Source organism: Schistocerca cancellata, chromosome 3, assembly GCF_023864275.1.
Source record: "Schistocerca cancellata isolate TAMUIC-IGC-003103 chromosome 3, iqSchCanc2.1, whole genome shotgun sequence".
NCBI classification, from domain to species: domain Eukaryota; kingdom Metazoa; phylum Arthropoda; class Insecta; order Orthoptera; family Acrididae; genus Schistocerca; species Schistocerca cancellata.
This window is the reverse complement of record NC_064628.1, coordinates 241,135,369-241,160,331: the sequence shown is the minus strand read 5'-3', so window position 1 is coordinate 241,160,331 and position 24,963 is coordinate 241,135,369. Positions and strand designations below refer to the sequence as shown.

At 42.9% G+C, this 24,963-nt stretch overlaps 1 protein-coding gene across 1 annotated transcript in view; it reads right to left on the bottom strand.

Annotated features, from left to right (window-relative positions):
• The window catches only part of LOC126174875 (ATP-dependent translocase ABCB1-like), an 84,317-nt gene extending 60,751 nt beyond the window's left edge, over positions 1-23,566 (bottom strand). Inside the window, exons 1-5 of the mRNA XM_049921287.1 lie at positions 23,507-23,566; positions 17,606-17,706; positions 15,217-15,513; positions 5,398-5,587; positions 1,492-1,716 (exon numbers count right to left, since the gene is read on the bottom strand). Of these exons, the coding sequence (XP_049777244.1) occupies positions 1,492-1,716; positions 5,398-5,587; positions 15,217-15,513; positions 17,606-17,706; positions 23,507-23,563 (870 nt within the window). The 5' untranslated portion in view covers positions 23,564-23,566. The remainder of the gene's footprint in view (positions 1-1,491; positions 1,717-5,397; positions 5,588-15,216; positions 15,514-17,605; positions 17,707-23,506) is intronic.
• Positions 23,567-24,963: the final 1,397 nt, after the last annotated feature.

The following is a 24,963-nucleotide window of genomic DNA, read 5'->3' as shown; positions in this document are numbered from 1 at the left end:
TTTCTTCTCTCTGCAATTCCGCGCAGTACCTCATTAGTTATGCGATTTACTCACCTAATCTTCAGCTTCTTTGTAGCGCCACATTTCCAAAGATTCTATTCTTGTTTTCTGAACTGCTTATCGTTCCCATTACACTTCCGTACAAGCCTACATTCCAAATACACTTAATTTATATTCCATATCAATAAATTTCTCTTCTTCAGAAACGCTTTTATTACCATTGCTCATTTTGATTCCCGAAACAGCAGAACTCATCTATTACTTGTAGTGTCTCATTTCCTAAATTACATTCCCTCAGCGTCGTCTGATTTAATTCGACAACATTCCATTACCATTGTTTTCCTTTTGTTAATGATTATCTTATAGCCTTCATTCAAAACACTGTCTATTCTGTTCATCAGCATTTCCAAGCCCTTTGTTACCTCTGTCAGAATTTTCATCATCGGCAAACCTCAAAGCTTTTATTTCTTCTCTGTAAACTTAAATTTCTTCTTCAAATCTTTGTTTGTTTTCTTTTGCTGTTTCTTCACTGTAGAGACTTAATAACATTGGGGAAAGGCTACATTCCTGTCTATCTCCCTTCTCAGTCTCCTCGTTTCTCAACCAAACATACCAGATACAGCTTTATTAGAACAAAAATATGAAACAGGAATCCTTTCCCTTCGTGCCACTTATTCACGCACTATGCTACTTTCATAGATGAACGATGATTACTTAAGTTTGTATGGTACATACAACATATCTTGTCGCTCAGCTTTATCTCTCTCAGCTGCCCTGGAGGTGTCGCTGTAAACGTCCAGTATTTCCAAGTGATACCTTATGTCATAGCTTTTCATGAAAAGCTTGGTGCATGTTGTTTATTTTGTAGCCCCCTATAGCAGTAAAATATTTCATTACGTGATTTTGTCCCGTACTATATATCGAACGTTTTTAATTCTGCTTTTATTTTATTGCACAACAGCCCACCCAAATGCATTTTAACAGTGTATGATGTATGACCAAAATAAGTTTTGACGGTAACTCAAATATGCCCATTTGACGGGTCATACCAAGTAAGTTCTCTTTTGTTTTGTTTTATTTTATCCTTTATACTGTCGACAAAAACAACTAACGGTTGTTTTATATTTGCGTCTTAACTATGTTACATCTGGTACATATTTCAGGCAATAATGGCTTTAAATGTCAGTTACGACACTCACTGTGACAGATCCTTGTCCTTCAAAAAGATCTGTCTCCTCTGTGGACGCCGTTGCATCTAGAATAAACTGAAAGTCATCCTACAGGAGCAGTTCAGAAACATTGCACCTAGGATTCTATTTATGATGCTGGAACTAAATGCTGTAAACCACGAACTAAAGCGGACAGGGAGAGTTCGAAGTGGGCAGAAAGTAATTATCAGTCATTCTGATTCCACTCATGTCACAAAAGAATACGGTTTGTAACGATAGAAGCCACAGAGCTGAAGCAGTTGATAATTGTTGCTAGACTGACCTTTACTCCTTTGCGGCTAGGATACTCGAACTGCACGTCCTTGAAGGTGATAGAGCCGACTACCTGGTCCATCCGGTCGCCTTCCTCGGACATGCTATCGATCTGAGATTCGCGACTGATGACAGCGTACACCTTGGCTGCGGCTCCTCTCGATATCGAAAACACTTCGATGTACGGCGACGCCAGTCCGAACATCATGGACGCCGACATGATGCCCATGAAAACCTGCAACAGGAGGCAAAAGAACGGGTAATGACTTTGGCACTTGGTAAACTTTGCTTACTTATACAGTATCTGATCAAAAGTTTGCGGACTCCTATTAGTGGACATTAACATCAGGCGCGTCCGCCTTTCGCTTTTATGTCGGCTTTAACTCTGCTGGAAGACTTAATGAGGTAGCTGAATGTCTTTAGAGGAATGGCAGCCGATTCATCTCCAAGAACTGAAACCAGACTAAGTAGTGTTGTTGAACGCCAAGGTCTGGAGAAAAGCCGATGTTCTAACTTATCGCAAGGTTTGAGGTCGGGACTTTGCGCAGGCCAGTCCATTTCAAGGACGTCATTGTTATGAAACCATTCCTCACAGACACTGTTTCATGACAGGTTGGTAGTGAGTCATAAAACTCATGATTTATGACTCAGTACTTTAATGTAGAAGAATATGCGATGTTGTCACAGTGAAAAATTATATTTATGACTAACGACTCAGTGGTTGTGTAACAATAATGTACCTATAATAATTTTTTTCTTTATGAATTTAGATAAATTTGTCTTTCTGAATTTATGTAAAGTAATATAAGTAATGTTTTGAATTTCTTTTTCTTTTCGTGTCATGTTAAAGAAACTGTAAACAACTTTTGAAATGAATGTTATTATTTATGTTAGATTTCAAGCAATCTGAGAACCAAAAGGAAATGTATTTAATGTTAAAACTATTATAAGATGTGAAAATTGTAATTTATACACTTGGTCCATACGTAGGTAATGCATTAGGATATGTGTAGTAGAAAACCTGTGGTGAATACCCTACCTGTAGGGGAGCGGGAAAAGGTGGATGCAGGCGAGTGCGGGAAAACGCACACTGGCGCGGTTCGGCACAACGGGCTCAGTATAACAGTCGGAGTTGGGCATCGGTCAGAGGAACATGTACTGTACCGAGGAGGCTATCTAGGAAAAGTGGATTCCATTGAGCCTCGGATGGGCCGATTCCGACGACTACTGGGCATGGCTATATTCTCAGGCACAAAATTGGAAGGATTACAACGCTAAGAAGAAGGAAAGCGCCGATGCAGTGAGAGCCTTAGCCGTGCTTGTATGTGTGCTGTGCTACCCGCTATCTCGCTGCCCGCCACCTGCCGCACCGACGTGCACAGGTCAAACATTTATTTCATCTTTAGAAGTGTATCTGTGTGGACCAGTGTCGAAACTGTTTCTAACTGTTCAATAATAACGTGACTTTTATCAGAATTGCCTTAACCGTTACTTATCCTTATCACTGACCTAGATAGGGTCCTTACCACATATAGTGCAACCCGAGTATCCCGAACTGAAAGTTTACAGTTAGTATTAAATTAGCTGCAGACCAATCTATGTTATAAAGAAGCTTTAAGTTAGGAGTGTTAAAGCAAATGTTAGTAAAGAACAACAGTGTGATTAAATTGAAAGATAAATTTTGAATTGAGCTAGCGATGTTATTTAATTAATGTGTGACTGAAATAATGGTAACTAATTAATTCAAAAATAAGACAAAAGAGTAGTTATCCACAGATTGATAATTTTGAGTGTTAATTTACCTCCAGGACTTACTAGTTTCAGTATAACGACCATAATAGTTTCAGGGCCCCCCCCTTCTCTTGCCCATTCTTGCACATTTTGAAGTGTACTGATCAGATTTGAACAGCAAAGTTAAGTTCTGTATTAAACCTAAGTGTATTAGTGTTTTTTCCAATTTTAATAGTGACATTGTATGTATGCTTTCAAAATTGCTAATTCTAGGGTAATCTATGCCCGATTTCAGTCTGACCAATATACAAAATGCAGTTCGTAGTAATCATTGCTGTGTGGTATTGTGTAAATTTAGCTCGTTCAAACTAATACAAAAGGAGAGAACTTTAGTTCAGTGGATTTTTCCTATGCCAAACTTTGTCTTATAACGTAACAGTATTACGTGTTGTTATGCCTGTACATGCACACACTTGTACAAGGAAAAACTCATTCAATGCCTAATTAGGCTGGCGACCGAATTATTAATCATTGGTAATATCTACTGTGTGTACTTCTTGTCCATGCGAACGCATAATTATACTTTACAGTTGCTTGACGCATCACTGTAGTTACTAACTGAGTGTAGGTTCGATCTTGCTTCCATTAGGTACACGCGGTCAATTTATGTACTAAAATCCTTGTTTACAAGGTGAAGCCCGTGAACTTATTACAGTACAGGCTTTATAGAGCTAACGCACGTCCGACAGGGCGGTAGTGTTACAGTTGAAAGTACAATATGTGACGTGTTACATTCTGTAATGACATTTTATAATCAGCAGATGAATGCTAGCACATTCGAAACCGGTAATAATTTATAAACTTACGATCTAGACAAATGAAAATTATACTTACATTTTCGACAAAAAAAAAAGAAAAGAAAAAGAAGAAAGAGAAACAGACCGAGGAGCCTATCTTCATACGTCATTCAATTTAGGATCGGCCCAACTCCGCCTGTGCCGAGTTATGAATGGTATGGATCGCAAATTTAATCATTACTTTCACTGACTGTCCAGGAATGATGATTCAAGAGGGCCTTATACAGTATACAAACGAAATGCTTGTACGAAAAGTAATATCACATTTCATATAAAGAAACATACTGATCGCAAATTCCTACCAGAGGACCATGCTGTTCAGTCAAATTTATCGGTTTGAATCATGTAAAAAGAAATTATTTTGTGTAAGTTTCGCGAACTAACTGAGATTTCTCTGAACGCTCTCTTATGTCTCCGGCACTATATCTCTGATATTTCTCGTAACGTCTTGAGAAAATTAGTCCACCTTTTCTTTAGGAGCATTTCCGGTTGCATACGTATTTGTAACTATGTCTATCGGTTATTAAGAAAACGAGTATGTCTTCCAAGGAGGTACTAAATGGTAACAGTTGTGTTAACATTTAACAGCGTCAGCACGTTTTAAAGTAAGATTGTATTTTATGCACCACCTTATCGTCTATCATTAGCGTCTTCGTCATATCTGAGTAACACGAGGGCTTTTCAAATAAAACAAACGCATTAAGATCCTACATCTTCGTTCTTCACGTCTACATATGTGCAGCCCTCTGCTGCAAAGGGGCTCCGAATTGTAGCGTGTAACACGGCGATGTGTAAAATAGCTATGTCGGTGCGTGAGAAGTAGTATATTGTAATTGAGTTTCGAATTCTTAGAGTTCGTCCACACATAGGGCACCGTATCACGACCTCTGCAACTATCCGACGCGTTGGGTTCACTGTCATCGGTCTTTCCCCATACAGTCCCGGCTTGGCCCCATCCAATTTACATATGTTTCCAAAACTTAAAGAACGCCTAGTATAACTTCACTTCGATAGTGAGCAAGCGGTGCAAGCAGAGGTGAGGTGGCTCCGTCGACAAAGTCAGACATTCTACAGTGATGGTACAATTCAACAGGTCAAGCGTTCGTCGCTAGGGAGACTACGTTCAGAAATAAATATGTAGACATGCTGAATAAAGATGTGGAATATTAATGACGTTCATTTTATTTTAAAAGCTTGTAAGAGTTTTCACATAAAATCTTTTTAGCTCTCACTCGTATTTGTACAGCATTGTCACAGTTGAAAAATTTCATTTTGTTAGATGGAGATTCAACTGAGTATTAGATGTCTACGCAGAACTGGATACTCACAGTGACCATAGTCGAGGCGTCGTACACTTTGTCCACCTTATCCATGTCTCTGATGATGAGACCCACACCGTAATAGAAAGCGAGGGCGTAACCGGAGTATATGAACAGCCACAGGAAGGCGAAGATCATGGAACTGAAGAAGCTTCGCTTGATGTTAAGGTCTTTCGCAGTACCCAAGTTCTTCTTGTACCTGTTGTAAGAATTTAAAAAGCTCTTATGTGATGTCATTTTTTTCAACAGTTTCAAAGCTGGTCGGTTTTGTACATGAAAAGTCGAGGTATCCTGATGATTTAAGTAAAATGTACTTTACTAGCTGCACACAGAATATCGACGGGTGCCATATATACAGGGTGGTCCATTGATCGTGGCCGGGCCAAATATCTCACGAAATAAGTGTCAAATGAAAAAACTACAAAGAACGAAACTTGTCTAGCTTGAAGGGGGAAACCAGATGGCGCTATGGTTGGCCCGCTAGATAGCGCTGCCAGGTCAAACGGATATCAACTGCGGTTTTTTTTAAAATAGGAACCCCCATTTTTATTGCATATTCGTGTAGTACGTAAAAAAATATGAATGTTGTAGTTGGACCACTTTTTTCGCTTTGTGATAGATGGCGCTGTAATAGTCGCAAACACAAGGCTCACAATTTTAGACGAACCGTTGGTAACAGGTAGATTTTTTAAATTAAAATACAGAACGTAGGTACGTTTGAAAATTTTATTTCGGTTCTTCTAATGTGATACATGTACCTTTTGTGAACTTATCATTTCTGAGAACTCATGCTGTTACAGCGTGATTATCTGTAAATACAACATTAATGCAATAAATGCTCAGAATGATGTCCGTCAACCTCAATGCATTTGGCAATACGTGTAACGACATTCCTCTCAACAGCGAGTAGTTCGCCTTCCGTAATGTTCGCACATGCATTGACAATGCAATGACGAAGGTTGTCAGGCGTTGTCGGTGGATCACGATAGCAAATATCCTTCAACTTTCCCCACAGAAAGAAATCGGGGACGTCAGATCCGGTGAACGTGCGGGCCATGGTATGGTGCTTCGACGACCAATCCACCTGTCATGAAATATGCTATTCAATAACGCTTCAACCGCACGCGAGCTATGTGCCGGACATCCATCATGTTGGAAGTACATCGCCATTCTGTCATGCAGTGAAACATCTTGTAGTAACATCGGTAGAACATTACGTAGGAAATTAGCATACATTGCATCATTTAGACTGCCATCGATAAAATGGGGGTCAATTATCCTTCCTCCCATACTGCCGTGCTATACATTAACCCGCCAAGGTCGCTGATGTTCCAATTGTCGCAGCCATCGTGGATTTTACGTTGCCCAATAGTGCACATTATGCCGGTTTACGTTACCGCTGTTGGTGAATGACGCTTCGTCGCTAAACAGAACGCGTGCAAAAAATCTGTCATCGTCCCGTAATTTCTCTTGTGCCCAGTGGCAGAACTGTACATGACATTGAAAGTCGTCGCCATGCAATTCCTGGTGCACAGAAATATGGTACGGGTGCAATCGATGTTGATATAGCATTCTCAACACGACGTTTTTGAGATTCCCGATTCTCGCGTAGTTTTTCTGCTGCTGATGTGCGGATTAGTCACGACAGCAGCTAAAACACCAGCTTGGGTATCATCATTTGTTGCAGGTCGTGGTTGACGTTTCACGTGTGACTCAACACTTCCTGTTTCCTTAAATAACATAACTATCCGGCGAACGGTCAGGACACTTGGATGATGTCGTCCAGAATAGTGAGAAGCATACATAGCAAACGCCCTTTGGGCATTTTGATCACAATAGCCATACATCAACACGATATCGACCTTTTCCGCAATTGGTATACGGTCCATTTTAACACGGGTAATGTATCACGAAGCAAATACCGTTCGCACTGGCGGAATGTTACGTAATACCACGTACTTATACGTTTGTGACTATTACAGCGCCATCTATCACAAAGCGAAAAAAGTTGTCCAACTAAAACATTCATATTTCTTTATGTACTACATGAATATGTAATAAAAGATGGAGGTTCCTATTTTAAAAACCGCAGTTGATATCCGTTTGACCTATGGCAGCGCCATCTAGCGGGCCAACCATAGCGCCATCTGGTTTCCCCCTTCAAGCTAGACGAGTTTCGGTCTTTGTATTATTTTCTTTTGATGCTTATTTCGTGAGATATTTGGCCCGGTCACTATCAATGGACCTCTCTGTATATAACAGCCTAACGAATCAAGTGGGTTATCGTTAGCTGCATGATTTCTTGCATATGACTTGGGTGGCAAACATTTGTTCCGTCTGATCAAAGGCAGCACTCCAAATATCTATTCGGTTAAATTTTGATTTAATTGTACGTGTTTCTACAGTTTCAAAATACCAGTCGAAGCAACTGCGCAGTCTGCCTCAGTAGCTGAGTAGTCAACGCGTCTGACTGCAATGCAGAGGCCACGGGTGAAATTCCAGTCAGCTTCGTGAGGCCACTTGAGGAGTCACTCGAATAAAAAGTAGCGGCTCCAAGGATTGGAAAACCGAAAACGGCCGGGAGATCGGTGTGCCGAACGTCTGCCTCTCCATAGCGCATCCGAATAACACTATGTTTATGCGGATGACACAGGGGTCGGTCGCATCATGGGGTCCTTTTATTTTATTTTATTTTTCTAAGTCAGTGTGTCAGTTGTGGAGGGGTGGGAAATGGTCATCTCTACAACTCTGCAGGCCACTTAATCTCTCTCTTAAGCTATCTCAAGATCTCTAAAGCGTCCTCACACGGGACGAGGGCCAACGTTGACGTGGACGCGACATCCAACCACACAAAACAACGCCATTGGCACACAGGACGAGATGGTTAACGTGATTAGATCTCTCAGCGATCTCCAGCAGCAGTTGTCGGTTTTATTTGGCTCGCAAACCACACAATTTTTCTTTTACGAAAATAGACGCGCGTTAAATCCCTGCATTAGCTTTACTAAAACGCACACTTCCTCCCTTGTCCATATGCTGTTCACTTTCTTATGTCTGTTGTTTACCTAAATAAGAACTTCAATATCCCCGAACATGTTGTAAGACAAAAAGAAAAGTCCCACGTCCAGTCAGTAAGAAAATCAGGTTACAGAACTTCACAAATTCGGACTAACTTACTCGTGAGAGACATCAAGTATCAGACAAATTATTACGTATTTTCCGTTGAAAAATGTTTCGTTTAATGTACCTCAAATACATGTTACTCTGTAGAAGTAAGTAGCGCAGTAGAGATGCAAGTTTTGCATGTTAACTATATAGCAAAAGACTCCCCATCATTTGCCAAAAACTCGTTTCAAAACCTCGGACCAATTAGAAGACGTGAGGGATGTTATAAATATTTAACTTTCACAATATCATTTTCATGCACAAGTGACAGTGAGCGCACTACATACAATCCATTTTTTCGAGATTGGTGATATAGATCTCATCTCACGTTTAAATAAAAATTCACTGTCATAGGTACCTATCATACACAGATATCTACCACCTAGCATGCACTAAATGCACTGTCACAGTGTCTTAGGAAGCTCTATTTTCATTGCAAAGTATTCGAATTTTGTGCATAGCTTATTTAATGTTGAAATATCACAATAACTATGTGCATTAACGAGGTGGTAGACCGTTCATCGAGAAGCTGACGAAGCAGGATACGAGTTGCGCGTGTATCTAATTTTTTGCCAAGTAGTTTGTTTAAAATCGTTTGAGAAAGATTACGGAGCAGCCAATGTGTGCACCCATCCACACCAAAATAGGCAGAGAATGTTTTATTCATAACCGATAAAGCTCACAACTCAATAGGCGATAGCAAACTGAGGCAGCAGCCCCTTCGGAACAGACGTGTGAACTCACCCAGCACTGAGTGCGAGAATGCGTTTTTGATCGGGACCAAGTTATTTTGCGCAAGCTCTATATTTCCGCATTACCTACAACGTAACAGCATACCTCCGAGCTCATCTGGCGTCACTGGCTTGCCTGACTGTGAAGAACCACTAAGGGTGTGGCAACCACAGAACAGGTGTCGCTAGTGAATGGTATGTGGTCACCTTAGCAAGCTGCACGGCACTTGTCTAGCATCTTCGATATAAATCGAAGTGTTCCACTCGCCTTCTCTGCCAACGATTTCATCATGCGAAGCGGCGCACTGGTTTGCACACTAAATTCTCATTCGGGAGAAGTGAGGTTCAAATCCTCGTCTGAACTCCAATTTAAGTTTTTCGCCATTTCTCTAGACCAATTAAGTCGTACGTAAGTGTGTGTAAATCTTTCAATTGTTCTACTCAACCTCGATATGTTGCAAAAAAGACCAAATACTTTATTCTGTTGCGACTAGATTCGAGTGGCCAAGCGGTTCTAGGCGCTACAGTCTGGAACCGCGCGACCGCTCCAGTCGCAGGTTCGAATCCTGCCTCGGGCATGGATGTGTGTGATGTCCTTAGGTTAGTTAGGTTTAAGTAGTTCTAAGTTCTAGGGGACTGATGACCTCAGAAGTTAAAAGCCCCCTAGTGCTCAGAGCCAGCCACTAGATTCGACATAGTGTCATCACATGTCAGACTTTAAAACTCAGAGTGGTAAAAACGACGTGTCCGAGATATTAATGTACCTCAAATACATGTTACTCTGTGGAAGTAAGTGATGCTGGTGTACGGCACGACATCATCCAGCACACAACCAGAAATGAGTTGTAGAGTCTGCCAGATGATGACGCTATGTCAAAACTACTCGCATGAGGAGGATTATATTCAACTGCAGCTTGTGGTGGTAAAAAAAAGTGTGTCTCATACAGAAAGCTAGGGCAGTTTTTTTTAATATCGGTTTCCTCCCAATCCTTGCCCACTCTGAGCTTGTTTTCTGGCTATAACTTGTCATGGATGCAAGGTTCTGTTTCGGCTGGTGGTACACCATTTTTTTCTGCCTCTGTCTCCCCTCCCCCCAGCCCAATGCTTTTAATGTGCCACACATGCCTAGGGTTTTAATAATAACAACAAAATATTTTAAGATAATAGTCATAAACTGTTTTCATAAACTGTTTGATTACTATGAAATATTTAATATGATATTAATAATTTCCTTATAGTCGGGCTTAGAACATCGCGTCAGCATAATTTCCAAGAGGCTGAAATTCAGAATACCGCATTTCAGAAATATTTGTCCGAAAATTTGAGAAATACAAGTGCTATGCAGTTGATTTAATATTTATAGCAGCAGTAACGCCCCCACCCCCTCCGCCTCCCAGTCTGACGATTTCATAATTTACACCAAGTGTGCAGTCATATTACCAGCATTTCAATTAGTACTGCCCTTATGAACACAGGTTTGCGGACCGTAGTTACATGGAACTGTAAGAGCAGGACTCGATGTTTCGTTCAGTCGTTTCCACCCACATTCACAACCTGTTCTTTTCTTTCCCTTAGTCCCTCTCTGTCTATCTTGCCTTACTCAATGTCGTGCGGATACCGCCTCAGCCTACGGACTCACGAACCGCGTCTAATTTTTGTTGGGAGAAGGTACGGTCAGTCTGTTTTTTCCTGGCTGCGGTCAGGCCCCAAGCCCATACAAGTATGATAACATTCACGCCAGTAACTGAAAAGCATTCTGAACACAGCTTTTACTTTCTAGAACTCTTTGCCATTTTCGAAGCGCCTTATTCTCCGAAAGTTTGTTGAGAAATTTAGAAATTGATTTGTGTCGATGGAACTTCAAACTCTCGTCTTCATTCCTTCTTCCCCGCTTCTGATTACACGGCTTCCTTCCGGTTCACTGACTACGCTAATGATGGCAGAAGATGTTCTTGCGATTTCGCAACAATAACAACGAAAGCAACATTACAGAGCACTTAGTTATTTTTGAAATAACCATGATAAGAGGATATTGCAAATTTATTTATTTATCGTGTCAAGTGTGTGTGTGTGTGTGTGTGTGTGTGTGTGTGTGTGTGTGTGTGTTGACATAATTTTACACAAAAGAAGACCAAAAATTGGACACTTTAAGTGCATTTGGTTTAGCTCTCATAAGGTCTTGCATGGTGAAGGTGGCTGGTAATGCGAAATACTGAAGGAAATGGCTGTTAGTCTGCTCAACGCCACACTGGCAAAGAACTGATCCACAGAGAAACCCCAAGTCCGCAGATTGGTCTTGCATCTCGTTGTGTTTGATCGTAATCTATTGAGAGACCTCCATATTGACCACTTCTCCGAATGTCCAGGGGGAAGTTCTTCCTTTGGCGCCATCCATTCTCCCAAATACCGACATTTCTCCCGCCATCAAGAGATCCTTGCTGTATGTGGATTCTCGATGAGAGCCTCGGTAGTTGTCAAGAAGCTTTTTCTTGTTTTCAGCCTAGGATGTGCGGTCTGACGACCATATCGTGGACGGGCTTCCTTCGTTGTGGCCTTACTTTTCTCATATCTCGCAGCTACCTCACGTCTGATTTCACGAGGAGCTATGCCAGCGAGGCAATGGAGTTTGTCCACAGGAGTAGGTCTTAAGCAAACCCGTGATAATCCGGCAAGACTCATTTAGAGCCACATCTGCGTTCCTGGCATGACTGGACTTGTACCATACCGAACATGCATATTCAGCAGTGGAATAACATAGAGCAACCGCGCTTGAGCGCACAGTGCATGGATATTCTGCAAGTATAGATACTACTAATATTCCTCGCCAAATAGATTTTACGAACCTTTGGAACAGACGGTAAAGTTTTCCTCACAAGGGAGGTGTTTCTCATCGCGAAGCACGCCAAGTTTCCATCATAGTTGGAACACGCTCCCATTGGAAACTCCCGATCGCAACCACTTCAGATTTAGTGGTAAGATGACACAGTGGATAGCCCATCAAAAACTGAACGCAGATCAAGCATGAAAACAGGAAAAAAGTATACTGCACTGTGAAAAAAGAAGCAAAATAGAAAGTAAACGGTCAAAGCTCAACGTGTATCACATCGAGAGAATTAGAAGAGCCCCGGCATCGTTACTGTGTGTTGATGGTCTTGGACTGCCAAGCAGACGATTCGTGTTCAAGTCTTCCTCGTGCCACTTTTTTTTCTCCGCAAAATTACGAACTGTCAGTCCCACCATTGACGTGTCTGTTCCCAGTATTCAATTTGTGTCTGCGGCATGGTATAATATCCCTTTGCACCAGCGAGATGTTGGGAAGGAACCTATAATGAAAGTTGATTTCGCGCAACTACCCTATTAGCAGCCGAAAGGAAGTGGCTCTCCAATGGGAACCGCAAACTTTTGATGACAAGGCAACAAGTCAGCCGAATCCGAAAAACACGTCATCGTGACAGTATGTGTGTCGTATGATAGGAATCTCTTATCGACGCAACTACCTTGTGCGGCTGGTGAATGAGTGAGATATGCCTGCTTGCCCGATTTAGGTGTTCCTATGAACGTGAAAGTGATAACTCTCAAATAATAGTTTGTCACGATCAGCTGTAACAAATGAACGCGTTGACAATCACACAGTTTTCCTTGTGCTCTGTCAAAACATATGCTTTCAATGTTTTTGAAGTTTTGATTCTCAAATTTCTTTGTTGTAACATAGTTCACATTCATTTATTTGTTTTCTTTTTTTCCATTTCTGTGAGAGGTCTATGCGACATCTCGGCTGCTCTCACAATTCATCACATTTACTTGCGACGGTAACGACTCATATTCTGCAATCAATGTGTAGTATGACAATTTCCAAGACTTCAGAAAGAGAACAAACACGTTAATGATCGGACAGACAGTTGATTTTGTGAAAAAAAAGCAGGGTTGAACATGGATCTCCCGCATTGTGATCCAACACCGTGAGCAATTTTTTTTTTTAAATCTCGTTTTGTTCTATACTGTTCGTTGAATTTGTTCGTGGCGGACGTCCGATGACACCAGTTCAGAGGGTAGCTAAACCCCTTTGACCGAACACGCTGAGCTACCGGGCCGGCAACCACTCAACCATGACCTCAGTGCTGTTGCATGTCGCTCGATGTTGTACATCTTGAACTTGAACCGTTCATTGTGTCTGTTTTGCTTCGTTTTCACGATTCAGTACACCTTCTTCCTATTTCCGTGTTTGACCTGTGTTCGGTTTTTGAGGGGCTATCCACTGGGCCAACTTACCACTAAATATGAAGGGGTTGCGATCGGGAGTTTCCCTTGTCAGAAAAGAGCTAGTACGTCACATGGATCGTGGTACTCACAGTAATTCGCGGCAACAGCGCTGTTACCGGCACTTATCTGCCTTATCTCGCGCTCAAATCCCACTGTATGTTTACGAAACTGTGCATGCGTAAAACTGCTACGTTAGCTCTATCAAAACCCACATTTCCTCCTTTGTCAATGTGCTAGCCATTTTGTTTTATCTGCAGTAGGCATAAGAAACATCAATTTACACGAACTAGGTACGACGAAAAAACATAAGTTCCACGTCCAATCGGTAAAGCTTTTAAAACTTCCATTACTAACATTGCGATACAAAGTGACAGTAGTCTTCTACAAAAGATTAAAAAAAAACAGTTCGTCATTCTTACTTTTAGTACAATCCTAAGAGCAGTCTTGTTAGAGCATAGCATCTATTTAGTAGCAGAATTTTTAGAACCTATTAAAATTGTAGAGACTTGAAACAAGAAAGTGTAAAATCAGTTTCTGCTACTAGTGCAAGTTATCTCACAGATAAAGTAAAAACGAAACAAAAAAAATTCACTTACTGTAGTATCGCTTTTAAATGTTCTGTACGTCTTGCAAGAGTAAAAAAGTGTTTGTGTGTGTGTGTGTGTGTGTGTGTGTGTGTGTGTGTGTGTGTGTGTGAAAAATATAGGCAGACAGAGTTAGTAAGTGTACACGTCCATATTCAATATTTACTCGCATAAATGACTGATGTATTCCATAATCTCGACAGATTTTTGGATGAATAAACAAATAAATACTGAACTGCGAGATAAATCAGGCAGGGGAATGTATAAAAATCATTTAATTCATTGCTCCATGTTGCATGACACATTCAGAAAATCGAACAAATTCACGCCTTACATGTACGTAACTTAATAAGGAAGTCCCACAATCATCTAGGCCGATATTAAAATTTTTGCAATAACCATGTCACCAACCAGCGACTTTTCCGACAAAAGATGCCTTTGCACGCTACTCTATAGTCATCAGACGTCAGTATGAGTCTATGTCTTTGACCTTACACAGTCCTCAACGCTTTAACCATCAATATGTCATCAACTGACATTTAATAATAACAAAAACGATGCGTTCTTGTTAAATATACAATATGCCAGTGTCTTAAAAAAAATAAAAAGAAAACGACGCGTTCTTGTTAAATCTTGCCTTCAAACGGCATACTTCCATGGCAGGCAAGCTATAATACGAAACCCACGAAATGCGAAAAGCGTTTAATGTCATGTTATTATAGCAAATCGTACCACAAATTACGCCTTCTTGAGAGGTGTTCAACGTATCAGTGGTTTAAACAGCATGCATCCATACCACTTAAGTCATAACACCGGTAAGTTATAACACCACCAAATACGGACTTGATTTACAAATGACACTATCAAACATGGTGTCTCCTAAGTTCTGCTTGTGACGTAGCACTCGAACCCACATCTCAATGGCCACTTTACCCAGTACAAAACAAAAATCTGACTTGTCTTATTCTGCAGTTCACCCTGAGCAGAGCGGCGCAACGTGAAATTCCACCTTGTGACGTTACAAAACTCGACCAACCTCACGTCCACTTTCGGTTTCACGTGCCGTGCAAGAACGGCTTAAAGCTTACCTCTCTACCTCCTTGTCACGACCTCCGAAGGCGATGACAGTCCTGATGGAGCCGAGGACTTCTTCGGCAATGGCGCCCGCCTTGCCGTACTCCTGCATCTCCTTCCTGGCGATGCGCGCCGAGATGAAGGCGACGACGCCGATGGCGATGGTGCCGGCGGGCAGCGAGATGAGGCAGATGAGCGCCAGCTCCCAGCCGCGGAACAGCGCCAGCCCCACGTTCCCCAGGAAGGACACCACCATCTGCACGAACATCGGCACCTTCTCCCCCACGCCGTCCTCCATCTTCTGCATGTCCCTGACACACGGATAACAATGCTTGCACACTTCCTGCATTAGCTTAGGTTCATTCCTCAAAAGACTGCAACTTGTTTATATTACACCCACAAATATCCATCTTCCTGCCGCAATTCTCGCGTAATTAAGTGCGGAGTACACTGTGAGTCATGTTTGGATAGCTCAGTTGAGAAGAGCATTGCTCGCGAAAGACAAAGTTTCGGGTTTAACACTCCGCCAGCAAGTTTGAAAATATCGCACATTCCTCTATAGACTAAATTATCATTCTAGAAACCATACCCTAGGCTGCAGCTAAGCCGTTTCTACGTAATATTCTGTCTTCTAAAGATATGCAGGGGAGCTGTGAAGTTTGGAAGGTAGGAGATGAGGTACTGGCGGATGTAAACCGTGAGGTTGGATCGTGAGTCGTGATTGGGTCTTAGTCGATAAGAACAATGCCCATGAAAGCCAAGGTTCTGGGTTCGTGTTAAGGTGCGGCATTTATTAAATCTGTCAGTAGGTTTCTAAACAGCCCACACTCCGCTGCGAAGCGAAAGATACATCTCCACTGTAGTATCGACTAATATCTGACATATATGCAGCTGTGGTCTTCGTGCAGCGATTTTGATTAATAACCCAAAACGTCTTGGGTTCCGGGTTCTAACCCAGTTACTGCTTAAAATTTGAATGAAAAATCATCAGCAATAGCGGCCGAAGATTCCCGTATGTCTCCTTCGTTCTGCTAACAGCCTTGTCAAAGAGCACTTTTGCAGCGGCCATTCAGGAACATTCAGCAATGTTCAACAGCATGATGCAAATGGCAATGCGAGCAGCCGAATTAAAGATATACGAAGTGCATCCACAGGATATGTGCTCTGTTGTTGAAAAATAAGAATTTAATGATTATCTCCCTGTTGGTAAATGATTCCAGATTAACCCCCCATTCGGATCTATGGGAGAGACTTGGTAAGGGGGTGGTACCAATGAGAAAAAAATTGAATAAACAACGAAAGAGTAACATTCTACGAACAGGAGAGTAAAATGTCAGAAGTTTGGACATGGTAAATAATTTAGAAAAGCTAAAAAGAGACATGCAAAGGCTCAGTCATGATACAGTGTGGGCCATTGAACTGAAATGGAAAAAAGATCATTCCTGTCAGACGAATATAGGGTAATAACAACAACAGCGAAGAGTACAACGAAGTTAGGACAATATTGAACAGTTCTGAGATACTGTTGTTCCCATCAGAATGGACAGGAAACTAACGCTAACAACTGTTGAAGTACACATGCCGACTCTGCAAGCAGAAGATGAAAACGCACAGAAAGGATAACAGGGTACTGAACGCAAAATTCGGTTCATAAAGGGAGATGATTATGTAATAGTAATGAGCCATTGCAATGTGGTGGCAGGGAAAGGAACAGAAGAAAGTGTTACGTCACCCCTTCGCATTACAGATCACTTCGCGGTGTTGATGTTGAATAGGCACACAAACTGAGAATAGGAACTTATATCCGGAAATGGCATCCGATGACGCAAAAGATAGTCGAAGTTACAGGGTCAACTTCTGGATCTAGGTCATCATTTTGGCAGCAAACGTGACAGGGGTTTTCTTACAATGGCTGTAACAGCATTCAGAACATTATGAGTGTCGAACAGATTCACGTCTGTCACAACAACACTCTTGAGACAGCTCACGCACTGGCGTCAACCTACAGTGGTATATTTTCCCTTGAGGAGGTGACACAGAGCTAACCGTTGAACCCTACAGGTAGGACGCTCTGTATCGTCTCTGGATGACGTTTCCAAATATGGGTTCCTGTTCTCAGGTTGTTCCTCAGGAGACCCTCTAGGGCCCGTCGAAGTTGGTCACTCTCAAATATTATGGGCTAAGTTTGCTGTATCTGATAATGAGGAATGTACTAATTCAAAATTTAAATAATAAGTTGCAAATAATGTCTCGGTCTACGTTCGCTATTGAAAGATAACTGCTGTCCGTCCTGGTGGCAGTGGAAGTTGGAAGTCGTGTACACGTGTTTCTGCACCGGGTGATCTAACTATGTCACGTGGGGAACTGTGGACATTAAAAATCACGTGTGACTGTGATACTCACTCTGATAGGCGACTGGCAAACTCGCCGGACTGGTGGACATCGTACCAACTGATGTCCTGTCGCAGTGCGGACTCCATGAAGCGCCCTCGGATGCGGTGGATCTGTTGACAGTAGTAAGAGGATTACAGTGTCAGCAATCTAGTCATCAGGCGTCTCGAAAAAAAAAAAAACTCGGTTGAACGGTAAGCGGTGCTTCCAGGAAATAGTAATCCATCCATTACCAGTTCCTTGTACTGACATTGCCAAAGAAAATCTGGCAACAAAGCCCATCCATCTGTGCGCTCCTTGAAATAAAGAAGCCTCGTCGGTGGACTTTGGCGAAAGACTAACACTCTTACAAACTTTAAAAACAGATCGCCTAAATCTCCTCCTCCTAACGTAACGTCGACTCGGCATCGTGCGGCTGCTCGTGCGGCTGCACTGACGTCACACGGCGCGCGCAGTAATCTCTAGAAGTACGTGATATACAGGGTGATTCAAAAGCCACGTTCCATGGGGGAAGGTCTATATCTTGGCCTATATGACAAAGTCGTATTCAGGTATATGAGAGGAAAGATCATTCGAAGCAAAAATGAGTCTAGTCTCTGAAACAAATAATAACACATAATTGTTTCTTGTTTTGGTCCATACTACTTCCTTCCAAAATATGAGTAGCAAAGAGCATGCAGTAGAAGAGATTCGTTTGTCAGTATCGAAGTTAAATAAGTGCTCATAGCTCTTAAGGTACGCGGTTTAGAGACCATGTTTACTTGACTTTCTTGCTTCGATGATCGTTCTTGTCATATGCTTGTATACGACTTCGTCCTATGAGCCAAGGTTATTGAATCACCTCTGCAGACTTTGTCTTCTGGGACGTAACTTTTGGATCACCTCGTATAGTAATCACTTAAACCATATAATTACTCCATTTAGTTCAGTACATACCATTCACAGAGCATCTATCGTAAGCAGAATTGTTATTTTCTCATTTCAGTTGGTGCAATCTTTCACTAACCTTGTTTCTGCTGTATTATTTATTAGCTGAAAATTATTAGAGCATTTGGCTTGATATTCCCGAGTAACAGGTATTAATGGTTTTTCTCCACGCACTGTCATTCGACGCGCTCAGTGAAAATTCATTGATCCCGCATGAGCATACACTACAACCCTGCAAATCAGTTTGTAGATGACAGCCAGTCATTGAAGAGCATAAATCTAGCTGTGTTGGTGAACAAGCAATTTGATAAGAGATATGTTAATCGAGACTGTCTCGAGACAGTCATAATACCGTACATCATAACTGTTACCTACGTTATCTGGTCAAAAGTAACCGAACACCGCTATTAAATGCGAAACTGATCAGTAGATAGCAAGAGAGGTGCAATAAGTGGAGAAGCAGTAACAGCAAAATGGCTCGGTCAGGAGAGTTCAGTGACTTTTAACGTGGACCAGTCACTGGATGTCACAGTTAGAGACATTCCAACTCTCTTAAAGCGGCCCAAACCGACTGTTAGTGATGTAACTGAGAAGCGGGAAAGCGAAGGAACAATCGCAGCTAAGCCAAACCAGGCAGGCATGTACTGACGGGGAAGGGTCATCGAGCGTTGCAGAGGGTGGTTGTAAAAGCTTGCATAAAATAGGCAGAAGGGGTCGTTCGTGAGATCCAAACTGCTACAAGCAGTCGAGGTACCCTAACGACTGTGCTTAGAGATTTGAAAATAATGGGCTGCAATGGTAGAGCAGCTCCTCATAAAACACACATTTTTGTAGCCATTGTTAAGTGACGCTTGAGGAGGTGTAAAGAGCGACGGCACTGGATAGTGGGTGATTGGAAACGAATGATCTGGAGTGACGAATGTCCATGGAACCGTCTGGGTGTAGTGAAAGCATGGCGAACGTTACCTGCCGTCATATGTAGTGACAACAGTGAAGAACAGAGGAGATGGTGGTACGATATGGGGATGTTTTCGTTGTCAGGGTGTTGTCTCCTTAGAGCGCTTAAGAAAACGTTGAATGTGAAATGTGAATGTGAAATGATATAAGCACTGTGTACCTTGCACGGTAGAGGAACAGTTTGGAGACAATGATTGTATCAGTATGACAATGGAACTCCTGTAAAGCAGCAAATGTGCAGCAATAATTATTTGTGGACAGTGTCACTCCTGAAATGGAGTAGCGTGCCTTGAGTCCCGACCTGAATCCAATGAAACACCTTTGGGGTTAGTTAAAACGTCGACTTCGTCCCAAAGACCAGCGATTAAAATTACTACCTTCTATGGTTTCGGCTCGTGAGGAAGATTAGGCTGCCATTTCTCGACAGTCATTCAGACTTCTATTTGAAAGTGTCCCACCAGAGATCAAAGCGAAGGCGGACATACCCAGTATTAATATCCAATAACACATGTGCGTATACTTTTGATCAGATGATGTAGTTATTTTTCTTTCCTTGGTTCTCAGCATGTATATGCTAGGAGAAATGGATGATTCTACCAATAGTGAGAGTAGCTTTCATTTCGGGCTGCAAGTCCTAACTGCCGACCGAGCTAAGAACGTCCTACAAACGTTTCTGAAAAAGGTCTTATTCAAAACCGCCGAGAACTGTCCTGCATTCGCTACCGGCTTCGAGCTTCTGATCATGTTCAAGTATCAGCCTTCATGCCTGAAGATCATCAGAAGATCGAAAACGATGGTAAATGCAGAATTATTTGATGAGATTTAGGTATTGCAGCCGGATGACGTCGACATCTTGCCACAGTATTTTGCCTGACAATCAAGAAATATCTGAAGCGTGTCGCTAAGTTTACAGAAATAATTGGCACGGTGGAGCATCCACAAAGATTGTTCTAATGACCGCCCTCTATCGAGTTCAGCGCTCTCTGTAAAATGTTGCTCCTTCTGAGGTTCGCAAGCGCATGAGTACCAGTAATACTGCATGCACGACGTACGTGGAAATGCCGGCACGCAGAGTTGAAAGATAGCGGGCAGGACGACAAAATTAACTCTCTCCAGACGTGGTATTAGTTTTTTCTTTGTGTGAATGTTGAGGAAATCACTGGAACCACGACTTCGTCAAGTTGAAAGCCGGAGGCACCAAGACGATTAATAAGACCTTTTGCCGAGCGCATTCCCACAAATTCCATAATAAATGAACCCCAGACAGGTATAGCGCTGTCAAAATGTTCCTGCAAGAGTAATTCTTGGAGATACGTGGTTCAGACATGGCTGAGCTCTCCCATGAATTGTGCGTGCGGTGTAACCAATGAAGGCTTTGTCACACTGGCGTGGTATTCTGCAGACTCTATCCTGGCGGAAGGGCAGTTGTTGACGTTTTCGGCCGCAATTCCGAAATTTTTCGTCAGGCTTCTAGAGTCAAATGCATGGTTCAATGACATTGATGTGACCACCGCCTATGCTCGACGTCTATTTGAAATAAATACAGACGGCATGTGGCATGTGGTAGCAGGATATATAAAGCGTATCAGGGGACGCGGGAAACGGTGTAGTCGCTGCCTCAATGCGGAAACGGAACAATTTATCTGGCTTTCAAAGGGGCATGATCATCGGCTTTCGGGACAAGGATGAAAGCATTTCCGAAGCGGCTACATTTATAAACTGTTCCTTTGCCACCGTGGTTAAAGTATACCGTCCATGGCAAAATGGCACTGTCCAAAATCCGCCCCAAGGCAACTGTGGTGCACCACGAGCCGTAGATGACAGATGTGAATGACGGCTGCGGAGATTTCCACGAGTCAATAGACGTGCAACTGTTGAGCAGCTCGTGGCACAGATGAAGCAAGGGCTATCGACAGTGCGTCCTCAGCGACCGTTCAGCGAACTTCGCTACATATGAGCCTCCGCAGTAGGCGCCTGGTTCAGGCAACCATGTTGGATGTCATTCGTGGCCAACGGCGGCTCGAATTTTCGTGCCATTGCCGCAACTGGACGTCCACTGAGTGGCAACAGATGGTCTCTTCAGATGAATCACGTTTTGAGCTCCATAGGACAGATGGCCGTTGGCGTGTACGGCGTGAAACGTCTGAAAACAAACACGCTGCAACCGAGAGGGAGTGCTGTGGTGTGAGGAGTGATTTCGTGTCATTCCTGGGAAAGTAACATTCTACGAATAGGAGAGTAAAATCTCAGAAGTTTGGACGTGGTAAGTAATCTAGAAAATCTAAAAAGAGACAAGGAAAGGCTCAGTCACGTTGCAGTGTGAGTTATTGAACTGAAACGGAAAGAAGATAGTTCCTGTCAGATGAATATGGGGTAATAACAACAACAGCGAAGAGTACAACGAAGTAGGAATCGTTATGAATAGGAAGTTAGGACAAAGATTGAACAGTTCAGGGATAATGTTGTTCCCATCAGAACGGACAGGAAACTAACGCTAACAATTGTTGAAGTACACATCCCGACTCTGCAAGCAGAAGATGAAGACGCACAGAAAGGATAACACGGTACTGAACGCAAAATTCAGTACATAAACGAAGATGATTATCTAATGGCAATGAGCGACTGGAATGCGGTGGCAGGGAAACGAACAGAAGAAAGAGTTACATCACCCCTTCGCATTACAGATCACGTCGCAGTGTTGTTGATGTTGGATAGGCACACAAACTGAGAATAGGAACTTATATCCAGAAGTGGCATCCGATGGCGCAAAAGATAGTCGAAGTTACAGGAGCCGGCCGGGGTGGCCGAGCGGTTCTAGGCGCTACAGTCTGGAACCGAGCGACCGCTACGGTCGCAGATCCGAATCCTGCCTCGGGCATGGGTGTGTGTGATGTCCTTACGTTAGCTAGGTTTAAGTAGTTCTAAGTTCTAGGGGACTGATGACCTCAGAAGTTAAGTCCCATAGTGCTCAGAGCCATTTGAACCATTTTTGAAGTTACAGGGGTCAACTCCTGGATCTAGGTCATCATTTTGGCAGCAAACGTGACAGGGGTTTTCTTACAATGGCTGTGACAGCATTCAGAACATTATGCAGTGTCGAACAGATTCACGTCTGTCACTACAGTGTAAATAATTATTTCTCAGCAAGTCTTGACCGTTTTCAAGAACGAATTTATTCAAACCTTTGCGACCTCGTCATTCTGGAAGGCACAATAGATCAACACAAGTATACATCTATCCCTGGGGGCCATGTCCACCCCTACATGCAGTTCGTTTTTCCCCGGCACGATGACATCTACCAGCAGGACAATGCAACGTGTTACGCAGTTCGCAGTGTGTGTTCGTGGGTCAAAGAGCACCAGAATGAGTTTATTGTACTGCACTGACCACCAAACACTCCCGATTAAACCCAGACGAGAATCTGTGGGCCACCTCGATCGAGCTGCTGGAACCACTGATACTCAACCGAGAAAACTAACGCGTCTGGCCACGGCAATGGAGTCGGCATGGCTCCACATTCCTGTCGGTACCTTCCAGAACTGCCGGCCGCGGTGGTCTAGCGGTTCTGGCGCTGCAGTCCGGAACCGCGGGACTGCTACGGTCGCAGGTTCGAATCCTGCCTCGGGCATGGGTGTGTGTGATGACCTTAGCTTAGTTAGGTTTAAGTAGTTCTAAGTTATAGGGGACTTATGACCTAAGATGTTGAGTCCCATAGTGCTCAGAGCCATTTGAACCATTTGAACCTTCCAGAACTACATTGACTCTTCTAGCACGTATCGCGCTGCAAAAGGTAGTTATTCAGGGTTTTGATAGGTGGTCACATTAGGTTACTGAACAGTGTAAATAATTATTCCTCAGCAAGTCTTGGCCGTTTTCAAGAACGAATTTTTTCAAACCTTTGCGAGCTGTGGGGCAGCACCAGTACAAAAAATTAGAAGCAAACACGGAGACAAAAGAAGGAAAAATACTGGGAAAGATAGGTAGACAGCGGAGAAAAAAAAAGAGAGAGAAGCTATATTGTGACAGTACCAGAGTAAAACCGACGTAGTTGAAGCTGGCGATGGCGATGTGGCTGGAGACTAACATGAGGACGCCATTGAAGGAGTTGTGGATGGCGAACGTCTGTATGCCTTGGAGAAAGGTGTCCGTGACTTCGGCGGCCGTGACGTTTCCGGCAGCTGAGACGGGCTCCGTGGAGTACATGACGCGCAGCACGGCGTCTGTGAGCGTGTCGTTAGGCAGTTGTCGGTAGCCCGACATGTAGGACACCGCCGCCGCCGAGATGGCTTCCCCCATCTGCGTGCCGTAGTCCACCATGACGCCGATCAGCGTGCCGAAGAAGAGCACGTTCAGCGGGCCGGTCACGCCGCTGCACAGCGACATCAGCAGCCCCACCGCCAGCAGCAGCCGCTCGCAGCCCGTCGTGTAGCGGTACTGCCAACATAACCACATGTCTAGCCATGACGGTGAAAGTTACTAACGATTAACCCGGGGCAAAGTGCAACGAAGCAGATGCAGGTTGCCTATCTAACGACATCCAGTGGCAACAAAAATTTTATTTTCAGTGTCTGTATAAATAAAAATGTAAATGTTCGTTTGTACAAAATCGTAAATGTACGAAAGTTCTTCTCCCATTCCTTTGAAGTTCTGACACAAAGTTCCATTCGAATAAGAACGTGATTTTATATACCTTCTGGAGGTACCCTAAGCAAAGAAGGGAAAGCAGAAAGGTGGAAGGAGTATATAGAGGGTCTATACAAGGGCGATGTACTTGAGGACAATATTATGGAAATGGAAGAGGATGTAGATGATGATGAAATGGGAGATATGATACTGCGTGAAGAGTTTGACAGAGCACTGAAAGACCTGAGTCGAAACAAGGCCCCGGGAGTAGACAACATTCCATTAGAACTACTGACGGCCTTGGGAGAGCCAGTCCTGACAAAACTCTACCATCTGGTGAGGAAGATGTATGAGACAGGCGAAATACCCTCAGACTCAAGAAGAATATAATAATTCCAACCCCAAAGAAAGCAGGTGTTGACAGATGTGAAAATTACCGAACTATCAGTTTAATAAGTCACGGCTGCAAAATACTAACGCGAATTCTTTACAGACGAATGGAAAAACTAGTAGAAGCCAACCTTGGGGAAGATCACTTTGGATTCCGTAGAAATATTGGGACACGTGAGGCAATACTGACCCTACGGCTTATCTTAGAAGAAAGATTAAGGAAAGGCAAACCTACGTTTCTAGCATTTGTAAACTTAGAGAAAGCTTTTGACAATGTTGACTGGAATACTCTCTTTCAAATTCTGAAGGTGGCAGGGGTACAATACAGAGAGCGAAAGGCTATTTACAATTTGTACAGAAAGCAGATGGCAGTAATAAGAGTTGAGGGGTATGAAAGGGAATCAGTGGTTGGCAAGGGAGTGAGACAGGGTTGTAGCCTATCCCCGATCCTATTTAATGTGTATATTTAGCAA